At 42.2% G+C, this 11,201-nt stretch overlaps 1 protein-coding gene across 1 annotated transcript; it reads left to right on the forward strand.

The window, feature by feature from the left end:
• The first annotated feature begins 8,035 nt into the window (after positions 1–8,035).
• Positions 8,036–10,488, forward strand: LOC139460623 (uncharacterized). The gene is made up of 3 exons (XM_071242091.1): positions 8,036–8,186; positions 8,960–9,073; positions 10,445–10,488. The coding sequence occupies exons 1-3, from the start codon at positions 8,036–8,038 to the stop codon at positions 10,486–10,488; spliced, it is 309 nt and encodes a 102-aa protein (XP_071098192.1).
• Positions 10,489–11,201: the final 713 nt, after the last annotated feature.

Raw genomic sequence — 11,201 nt, forward strand, 5'->3', positions numbered from 1 at the left:
TACACATGCTTTGCTTTTCGTTACGCGATTTCGATTGGACCCTGCATATAAGACTCGCTAGTCCAGCCAAACTTTAACTCCATAATTCCAGCGTAGTTCGGCTAGTGTGGAAACTGGATTTGTTTGTTTGTTTGTTTGTTTGTTTGTTTGTTGTTTAACGCCGCACTCAGAAATATTCCAGCTATATGACGGCGGTCTGTAAATAATCAATCCTGTGATTGATGTCATGAGCACCGTACTACACAACTGAGATATGATGACATGCATCAACCAAGTCAGCGAGTCTGACCATCCGATCACGTTAGTCGCCTCTTACGACAAGCATAGCCCCCTTTTACGACAAGCATGGGTTGCTGAAGACCTCCCTAACCGGTTCTTCAGTGATAACAAATGCTTGTATCTTTACCAATCAAAAGTATTACTTTCTTGATACAGTAAACTACGGTTATAACGAACACGCTTATAACGAACTGACGGATATAACGAACTTACTTTTTGGTCCCGACTGTTTGCTGTAGTTATGTTGTATATATGCTTATAACGAACTACGGTTATAACGAACTAAAATTAGTAGTCCCTTTGAGTTCGTTATAACCGTATTTTACTGTAATTAAGATACTAGCATCTGTACCTAAACGTCTTATTGAAAGAGTAGAGAAATTCAAAATTCATAAGTTTGGTGCTGGATAAAACGGCCCCATGCCAAATAGCCCAATATTTCCCTGCCGAAAATGGCTCCAAATTGGAAAATTCGGCCTCTTGTCAAACGTCCACTTCTCATTGGCGAGGACAGCTCGGCAAAACAGACAACGAATACAATACAGATTATACGTTTAATTTCGTCACTTTATTTCAATAATCTCTAAAATCTCTCTCAATCTGTATTTCAATAATTGATAACAAATCATAGATCATTATGAAACATGTATATTACAAACACTACACTATGTAATAGCTATAATACTGTAACACATCAATCAAATGCCGCTGTTTGATTACACTCCTGTAACGCAATGGCTTCCCAAATTGTGTGCTTGCATTTTTGTATTTTAACGGCATCCAAAAACCCATACCCCAAAAGACTATTTCACTCACACTCACACTCAAACTCACTCACACTCTCACACTCAAACTCACACTCACACTCACACACTACACGAGAATATATCAGATGTATTAAATGTTATTTAAAACGTCCAGCTTTGTGAATTCTTGCTTTGAGTGCTCTTCATTGAATCCAAGACATACAGAGTTACTTCCCTTACACAGAGTGTGATGGTGATGAAATATTTTACGTCCGCAACCGATTTGCTGTCAAGCTCGGTTTTGAAAGGGAAAATGACAGGCAACAAATGGTGACCATCTCGTACTGTCGGGGGTTACCGTTTTTTTCTTACTTATTAACCATACAAACCATACAGATTGCTGTGAGAAGTGATTGAGTGAGTGAGTTGTGATTGAATGAGTGCTGAGCTGGCATTTTATCGAAAAAGTACATTCTCTCGAAAATTATGGAAAAAGACAATTATGCTTCAGGCTGTTGGAAAAAAGCTAATTGCCTGACACAACACTTGTATTGTTGCAAGATGATTTTTCTTAAAAAGTAAATGACTGACTGAGAAACCAGTGAGCGACCAATGGTTGATTAAACAGTGAGTAGTGATCAACCGAGTAGTGAGTGAGTGAGTGAGTAATGATTGAGTGAGTGAGTGAGTGGGTGAGTAGTGAGTGAGTAGTGAGTGAGTGGGTGAGTAGTGAGTGAGTGAGTAGTTAGTGAGTGAGAAGTGAGTGAGTAATTAGTGAGTAAGAAGTGAGTGAGTGAGTACTGATTGAGTGGGAAGTGAGTGAGTGAGTGAGTGGGTAGTGAGTGGGTAGTGAGTGAGTGGGTACTGAGTGAGTGAGTAATAAGTGGGTAGTGAGTGAGTGGGTAGTGAGTGAGTGAATGGGTAGTACTGAGTGAATGGGTAGTGAGTGAGTGAGTGAGTGAGTAGTAGTAGTGAGTGAGTAGTAGTGAGTGAGTGGGTAGTACTGAGTGAGTGGGTAGTAGTACGGAGTGAGTGGGTAGTAGTGAGTGAGTGGGTAGTAGTGAGTGAGTAGTAGCAGTAGTGTGTGAGTAGTTAGTGAGTGGGTAGTGAGTGAGTGAGTGAGTGAGTGGGTAGTGAGTGAGTGAGTAATAAGTGGGAAGTGAGTGAGTGGGTAGTAGTGAGTGAGTGAATGGGTAGTACTGAGTGAATGGGTAGTAGTGAGTGAGAGGGTAGTAGTGAGTGAGTAGTAGTATTGAGTGAGTAGTAGTAGTGAGTGAGTAGTAGTAGTAGTGAGTAGTAGTAGTGAGTGAGTAGTAGTAGTAGTGAGTAGTAGTAGTAGTGAGTGAGTAGTAGTAGTAGTGAGTGAGTAGTAGTAGTAGTGAGTGAGTAGTAGTAGTGAGTAGTAGTAGTAGTGAGTAGTAGTAGTGAGTGAGTAGTAGTAGTAGTGAGTAGTAGTAGTGAGTGAGTGGGTAGTAGTAGTGAGTAGTAGTAGTGAGTAGTAGTAGTAGTGAGTGAGTAGTAGTAGTGAGTAGTAGTAGTGAGTGAGTAGTAGTAGTAGTGAGTGGGTAGTAGTAGTGAGTGAGTAGTAGTAGTGAGTGAGTGGGTAGTAGTAGTGAGTAGTAGTAGTGAGTAGTAGTAGTAGTGAGTGAGTAGTAGTAGTAGTGAGTAGTAGTAGTAGTGAGTGAGTGGGTAGTAGTGAGTAGTAGTAGTGAGTAGTAGTAGTAGTGAGTGAGTAGTAGTAGTGAGTAGTAGTAGTGAGTAGTAGTAGTAGTGAGTAGTAGTAGTAGTGAGTAGTAGTAGTAGTGAGTAGTAGTAGTGAGTGAGTAGTAGTAGTAGTGAGTAGTAGTAGTAGTGAGTGAGTGGGTAGTAGTGAGTAGTAGTAGTGAGTAGTAGTAGTAGTGAGTAGTAGTAGTAGTGAGTAGTAGTAGTGAGTGAGTAGTAGTAGTAGTGAGTAGTAGTAGTAGTGAGTGAGTGGGTAGTAGTGAGTAGTAGTAGTGAGTAGTAGTAGTAGTGAGTGAGTAGTAGTAGTAGTGAGTGAGTAGTAGTAGTAGTGAGTGGGTAGTAGTAGTGAGTGAATGGGTAGTAGTGAGTGAGTAGTAGTAGTGAGTGAATGGGTAGTAGTGAGTGAGTTGTAGTAGTGAGTGAGTGGGTAGTAGTAGTGAGTAGTAGTAGTGAGTGAGTGGGTAGTAGTGAGTAGTAGTAGTGAGTGAGTAGTAGTAGTGAGTGAGTAGTAGTAGTAGTGAGTAGTAGTAGTGAGTGAGTGGGTAGTAGTGAGTGAGTGGGTAGTAGTGAGTGAGTAGTAGTAGTGAGTAGTAGAAGTGAGTGAGTGGGTAGTAGTAGTGAGTGGGTAGTAGTGAGTGAGTAGTAGTAGTGAGTGAGTAGTAGTAGTGAGTGAGTAGTAGTAGTAGTGAGTAGTAGTAGTGAGTGAGTGGGTAGTAGTAGTGAGTGAGTAGTAGTAGTGAGTGAGTGGGTAGTAGTGAGTGAGTGGGTAGTAGTGAGTGAGTAGTAGTAGTAGTGAGTAGTAGTAGTGAGTGAGTAGTAGTAGTGAGTGAGTAGTAGTAGTGAGTGAGTAGTAGTAGTAGTGAGTAGTAGTAGTGAGTGAGTGGGTAGTAGTGAGTGAGTGGGTAGTAGTGAGTGAGTAGTAGTAGTAGTGAGTGAGTGAGTGAGTGAGTAGTAGTAGTGAGTGAGTAGTAGTAGTAGTGAGTGGGTAGTAGTGAGTGAGTGGGTAGTAGTGAGTGAGTGGGTAGTAGTAGTGAGTGAGTAGTAGTAGTGAGTGAGTGGGTAGTAGTGAGTGAGTGGGTAGTAGTGAGTGAGTAGTAGTAGTGAGTGAGTAGTAGTAGTGAGTGAGTAGTAGTAGTGAGTGAGTGAGTAGTAGTAGTAGTGAGTGAGTAGTAATAGTAGTGAGTAGTAGTAGTGAGTGAGTGGGTAGTAGTGAGTGAGTGGGTAGTAGTGAGTGAGTAGTAGTAGTGAGTGAGTAGTAGTAGTGAGTGAGTAGTAGTAGTGAGTGAGTAGTAGTAGTGAGTGAGTAGTAGTAGTAGTGAGTAGTAGTAGTGAGTGAGTGGGTAGTAGTGAGTGAGTGGGTAGTAGTGAGTGAGTAGTAGTAGTGAGTGAGTAGTAGTAGTGAGTGAGTAGTAGTAGTGAGTGAGTAGTAGTAGTAGTGAGTAGTAGTAGTGAGTGAGTGAGTAGTAGTAGTAGTGAGTGAGTAGTAATAGTAGTGAGTAGTAGTAGTGAGTGAGTGGGTAGTAGTAGTGAGTGAGTAGTAGTAGTGAGTGAGTGGGTAGTAGTGAGTGAGTGGGTAGTAGTGAGTGAGTAGTAGTAGTAGTGAGTAGTAGTAGTGAGTGAGTAGTAGTAGTGAGTGAGTAGTAGTAGTGAGTGAGTAGTAGTAGTAGTGAGTAGTAGTAGTGTGTGAGTGGGTAGTAGTGAGTGAGTGGGTAGTAGTGAGTGAGTAGTAGTAGTGAGTGAGTAGTAGTAGTGAGTGAGTAGTAGTAGTAGTGAGTAGTAGTAGTGAGTGAGTGGGTAGTAGTAGTGAGTGAGTAGTAGTAGTGGGTGAGTGGGTAGTAGTGAGTGAGTGGGTAGTAGTGAGTGAGTAGTAGTAGTGAGTGAGTAGGAGTAGTGAGTGAGTAGTAGTAGTGAGTGAGTAGTAGTAGTGAGTGAGTAGTAGTAGTAGTGAGTGAGTAGTAGTAGTGAGTGAGTAGTAGTAGTAGTGAGTGAGTAGTAGTAGTAGTGAGTGAGTAGTAGTAGTAGTGAGTGAGTAGTAGTAGTGAGTGAGTAGTAGTAGTAGTGAGTGAGTAGTAGTAGTAGTGAGTGAGTAGTAGTAGTAGTGAGTGAGTGAGTAGTAGTAGTGAGTGAGTAGTAGTAGTGAGTGAGTAGTAGTAGTGAGTGAGTAGTAGTAGTAGTAGTGAGTAGTAGTAGTGAGTGAGTAGTAGTAGTGAGTGAGTGGGTAGTAGTAGTGAGTAGTAGTAGTGAGTAGTAGTAGTAGTGAGTAGTAGTAGTGAGTGAGTGGGTAGTAGTGAGTGAGTAGTAGTAGTGATTAGTAGTAGTGAGTAGTAGTAGTAGTGAGTAGTAGTAGTTAGTGAGTGGGTAGTAGTGAGTGGGTAGTAGTAGTGAGTAGTAGTAGTGAGTAGTAGTAGTAGTGAGTGAGTAGTAGTAGTGAGTGAGTGGGTAGTAGTGAGTGAGTAGTAGTAGTGAGTGGGTAGTAGTAGTGAGTAGTAGTAGTGAGTAGTAGTAGTGAGTGAGTGAGTAGTAGTAGTGAGTGAGTAGTAGTAGTGAGTGAGTGGGTAGTAGTAGTGAGTGAGTAGTAGTAGTGAGTGAGTAGTAGTAGTGAGTGAGTAGTAGTAGTGAGTGAGTGGGTAGTAGTAGTGAGTGAGTGGGTAGTAGTGAGTGAGTAGTAGTAGTGAGTGAGTAGTAGTAGTGAGTGAGTAGTAGTAGTGAGTGAGTAGTAGTAGTAGTGAGTAGTAGTAGTGAGTGAGTGGGTAGTAGTAGTGAGTAGTAGTAGTGAGTAGTAGTAGTGAGTGAGTGAGTGGGTAGTAGTGAGTGAGTGGGTAGTAGTGAGTGAGTAGTAGTAGTGAGTGAGTAGTAGTAGTGAGTAGTAGTAGTGAGTGAATGGGTAGTAGTGAGTGAGTAGTAGTAGTGAGTGAGTAGTAGTAGTGAGTGAGTAGTAGTAGTAGTGAGTGAGTAGTAGTAGTAGTGAGTGAGTAGTAGTAGTGAGTGAGTAGTAGTAGTAGTGAGTGAGTAGTAGTAGTAGTGAGTGAGTAGTAGTAGTAGTGAGTGAGTAGTAGTAGTGAGTGAGTAGTAGTAGTAGTGAGTGAGTAGTAGTAGTAGTGAGTGAGTAGTAGTAGTAGTGAGTGAGTGAGTAGTAGTAGTGAGTGAGTAGTAGTAGTAGTGAGTGAGTAGTAGTAGTAGTAGTGAGTAGTAGTAGTGAGTGAGTAGTAGTAGTGAGTGAGTAGTAGTAGTGAGTGAGTGGGTAGTAGTAGTGAGTAGTAGTAGTGAGTAGTAGTAGTAGTGAGTAGTAGTAGTGAGTGAGTGGGTAGTAGTGAGTGAGTAGTAGTAGTGAGTAGTAGTAGTGAGTAGTAGTAGTAGTGAGTAGTAGTAGTTAGTGAGTGGGTAGTAGTGAGTGGGTAGTAGTAGTGAGTAGTAGTAGTGAGTAGTAGTAGTGAGTGAGTAGTAGTAGTGAGTGAATGGGTAGTAGTGAGTGAGTAGTAGTAGTGAGTGAGTAGTAGTAGTGAGTGAGTAGTAGTAGTGAGTAGTAGAAGTGAGTGAGTAGTAGTAGTGAGTGAGTAGTAGTAGTGAGTGAGTAGTAGTAGTGAGTGAGTAGTAGTAGTAGTAGTAGTGAGTAGTAGTAGTGAGTGAGTAGTAGTAGTGAGTGAGTAGTAGTAGTGAGTGAGTAGTAGTGAGTGAGTGGGTAGTAGTGAGTGAGTGGGTAGTAGTGAGTGAATGAATTGTAGTGAGTGAGTGAGTGAGTGAGTGAGTGAGTAGTAGTAGTGAGTGAGTGAGTGAGTGAGTGAGTGAGTGAGTGAGTGAATGAATGAATAGTAGTGAGTGAGTGGGTAGTGAGTGAATCAGTGAGTGAGCGGGTAGTGAGTAAGTGAGTGAGTAGTAGTAGTGAGTGAGTGAGTGAATGAGTGGGTAGTGAGTGACTGAGTAGTATTTTAGTGAGAAGTGAGGCGTAAGAAGTGAGTGAGTGAATAATTGAGTGAGTCGTGATTGCGTGAGAAGTGAACCTCAATATCAATTGCCCCTTATCGGAATACTGCTGATTGTGCCCTAAAACAACATCCATATACCGCTCGAAAATCAGAAAGGGTTTCATACACTACCTCAATCACTCACTACCTCAATCACTCACTACCTCAATCCTTCACTACACAATCACCTCTCACAATTGACTTGCTTTTTCCATTCGTTTGTGACGGCGGGACCAGTGATGCAGAGATGGCTCAGCTTTTCGCGAACACCTGGTGTCATCACTATGTGATAGTCATTCATGAACACATGCTCATGATATACTAGTAGTCGATATCGTGCAATGGACAATGGGTCTTTCTAATGGTTATGGAAACTGGTGTCTCTTTATTCAAGAAAATACATTGACAATATATAAACTTCTGATTTATAGCTTAGAATTGACTTGCCAATTTTTATATTTGTCAAACGTTCTCAATCATTTTATATCGCCCACGTCTCCCAGTATACGTGAACTTAATTATTTTTTTAAATTATGTTTTTATTCCAGAAACATCGCTGCTACAGTTTCAATGATACCATTTCCAGAGTAACACGAATCATTAAAAAATCAGGATGTATTGGGTTTGGTTTGGTTTGTTGTTTTACGCCGCACTCAGCAATATCCCAGCTATATGACGGCGGTCTGTAAAATAATCGAATCTGGACCAGACAATCCAGTGATTAATATCATGAGCATCGATCCACGCAATCGAGATCGATGACATGCATCAACCAAGTCAGCGAGCCTGACCACCCGATCCCGTTAGTCGCCTTTTACGACAAGCAAAGTCACCTTTTACGGCAAACATGGGTTGCTGAAGACCTATTCTAACCCGGATTCTTCACGGGTCAAGAGGTATTGGGTTGAAACTGATTTTCAAAATATAAACAAGTATAAACCTTAATCTTTCACTCACACACAGACGAACACATTCACACCTGGAGTTCATATGAGTATCGTGGCATCATACACTGTGACCAGTGACTACGAGACAACTATAGCAATGCACAAGGAAATATAGGCTGCACGGGTGGCCGAGTCGCCTAAGGCGCCACGATTCGCTGTGCAGTGTTGCGTCACTTGGGCACGCCAGAAACCTATGATTGTGGGTTCGAATCCTGGTTCGCCCCGATTATGTTTCTAGGTTTGTCAGCACTATACCCGTGCTCGTGGGTTTCACCGAAGTGGTAAACATCTGACACCTGCATCACTTCGGGCTTTCCGCCCTCAGTAAGCTGACACGCTGCGATATAACTGGAATACTTCATATTCCCCTTCAGACGTTATGAAATTGCTACTGCTGTTTGTCCTCGTGTGTCTGGTGGCGCCATCTGTTGGGTGGAGGAGGAGAAGATGGAGATTTAGATTCAGGTTGAGAAAGGCTCTAACCGCAGTCAAAGTTTACAAGGCTGTTGCACCATTTATTGGTAAAAGAGGTAAGGGAATCTTAGATATTCGTGAGTGTTATTATTCATGCACAGAAGCAGACTTTATATATTCTCTATCTGGAAAATGCATTGTATTAATTTTGATTTTGATATCCACGCGATTGTCCCTAGACATTATAATAACTACTGACACCACTAGTAAAGAATAGTTCGGCCCAGATACCAATAAGATTTGATTCATAAATTTAGAGTTTGATCAGTGTTAGAAATTCATCAATTGGATATTATGTTCTGAGTGAGTGAGTGAGTACGGTTTTACGCCGCTTTTAGCAATATTTCAGCAATAACACGGCGGGGGACACCAGAATTTTATGTTCTGAAACTAATAGGGGCACGGTGGTGTAGTGATCTTCGGCAACCGTCATTTCAGTCAAGATTCTTTGATCGTTGGTTTCAATCTGATTCGCCTCAATTTTGATTTGCTTGTACCGTGTTCGTGGGCGGTTCAGTCGTCTTAGGCCCCGCAATTCGCTGTGCAGAGTTGTGTCCCCCTGTATGCGCCCATGGTCCCGATTATGTTCTAGGTTTGCCCGTGCCCGTTGGTTTCACCAAATTGGTAAACGTCTGAGACCGGCATCATTTCTGGCTTTCCTCCCACATCAAGCTGACAGGCGGTGACGTAACTGGACTACTGATCAAAGCGGGGTAAAACCCAACTCACTCATTGAGTACTTTTGCAATATCATGTACACACTACACTGTATATTTTCACCAAATAATGTGACGGGAAACTATTGAGTATTTTTTAATTTATATGGCAGACATTGCGAGTCTCGACCTGAACCAGGACGGATATATTGACCAATCAGAGGCCGAGGAGCTACTCAGCAAAAAGGATGCGGATGCCCTGATGCAGATGAGCGATGAAGGAGACGGTGGGTGGTTCACAATGTACTCTAAACTGAGAGGCAAAGGAAACTAAACCCCTCAGTTGATTTTATCATGTTTTTTCATTGTCAGTCGAGGGCCGCCTCCGTGGTCTAATGGTAGAGCGTCCGCCCGGAGAGCGGAATGTCCGGGGTTCGATTCCCGACAGCGTCATACCAAAAGACGTTAAAAAATGGTACTTGTTGTTACCCTGTCTGGCGCTCGGCATTAATGGGCTAAAACAATGACTGGTCGGCTTGGAGTCAGCGAGTCATGTAAAACTGCGGCATGGTATCTCAGTGAGCTAGCACTATAAATCGGCATCAGTCCGGACTAGTACAAGCAGCCACACACATACATACACGTGCATGCACGGCGCTATATAAGTGCAATAATCTTGGACGCGACGTTAAACCCCATTTCACCTCACCTCACACCATTGTCAGTTGAAAATATCTTAATGAACTGTACTGGCGCTTAGAAAGCTTAATTTGATTTACATTAAAAATTCGCAAAATGCGCAAATGCTGAATGGGTATGTTAGATATTTTATCTTTGAAAATCAATTCATTTGCCCCCAGTCTTCATTGAACCAATCTATTTTTTACAAATCTATTTTTAATAGACATAATCAAAATTAAACAGTTCTTTCAATTCCGGTATACTTTCTTTTGTCCCGCTTCATATTTGATTCTTCCATATTACAGTAGTTAATCTGTCATGTCATGAGTTGTATACTTCAGGCACTATAACAAACATACTGATCTATCCTTGATTTGCATGCGCTAAGCGGTAGAATTTTTAGCACTCTACTACCCAGAGTTCCATGCGGCCAGCATAGCACCTCTGCCACAGGCCAACGCCATGTGACGATTCGCCACATCTTATACAGTCCATTTAAGATGTTGCATATGTTTTTTCATCTGTTTCATTTTTTACGAGTCTACACATCTAGATAAACATATGTCATATAATGGTGAACTTTCACAGAGTTCCAATATGAAAAGAAATATTTATTAGTATCAGATACTTTTACAACAAGATTCAGCGAGCGCTGTTGTGACGCCTATATTAATATTTATGTTAGAGCAGGTAGAATAAGAGTTATCGTTCTTGTTTGAAGTAGCTCTCGTGTTCCTACGCCAACATGGGCACCTTCAAGTGGGCCATGAGACAAGATTTGGCTTGTCCCGGATTTGGACGAGTTGGTCACTGCGTCGTCGTGTGGAGTTTTATATAACTTCCGGCGCGTACACGCTCCAGTCCCCTATAACCAGCACAGGACAAGGTTGACCAGTCCAGTACGCTGCCATCTGATTCTCCTCCAGGTCAACGCGTTGTTGTTACCGTTGACATGATACATTTTGCATTACTTTCAGGTGCTCTGCCTGTCAGCGAGTTTGTGAGGATGGTTCATGAATAGCCCAGATGCTTCTCATGTAAGTAGAAAGTTAGGCCAGACACCATATACGGTCGGTATATGGTCTCTGGTTAGGCTTTGATCTATCTCATTGAAATCAGATGTTAGTGCTCGCAGTCGCTACACAAAGTTTGAAAGATCTGAGCACATCCCATTACAGGCCTCGTCTGGCGCTCGATAGTCAAGGTTTGAAATAAGGAGTCGGCTCCGTGTCTGAGTGGGGTATCCATGTCAAAGTGCGGTATGGTATCTCAGTGGGTTAGCACTATAAAACTGTCATTTGCAGGGAATGTAAATCTTGTAAAGGGTTTATCAATATTAAGGAGGGGCGTTGATAGCCTTGTGGTTAAAGCGTTCGCTCGTCACGCCTAATGCACGGGTTCGATTCCCGAAATGGGTAAAATTTCTGGTGTCTCCCGCCTAGGTATTGCTGGAAGATTGCTAAAAGGGGCGACTCACTCACTCACACATTATTGTTAGTATATTTAAAGTAACCGTTCTCCATCAGTCATTTAACTAATTTCGAAAATATTATAAACAGACATCATGCAAACAGTTTCCAGGGGGCACGGGTGGCCCAGTCGTCTAAGGTGCAGAGTTGCGTCCCTTGGGCACGCCAGAAACCTATGATTGAGTTCGAATCCCGGTTCCGATTATTTTTCTAGGTTTGTCAGCATCATACCCGTGCTCGCAGGTTTCACCGAAGTGGTAAACGT

This window comes from Haliotis cracherodii, unplaced genomic scaffold (assembly GCF_022045235.1).
Source record: "Haliotis cracherodii isolate W230 unplaced genomic scaffold, xgHalCrac1.p SCAF_14, whole genome shotgun sequence".
NCBI classification, from domain to species: domain Eukaryota; kingdom Metazoa; phylum Mollusca; class Gastropoda; order Lepetellida; family Haliotidae; genus Haliotis; species Haliotis cracherodii.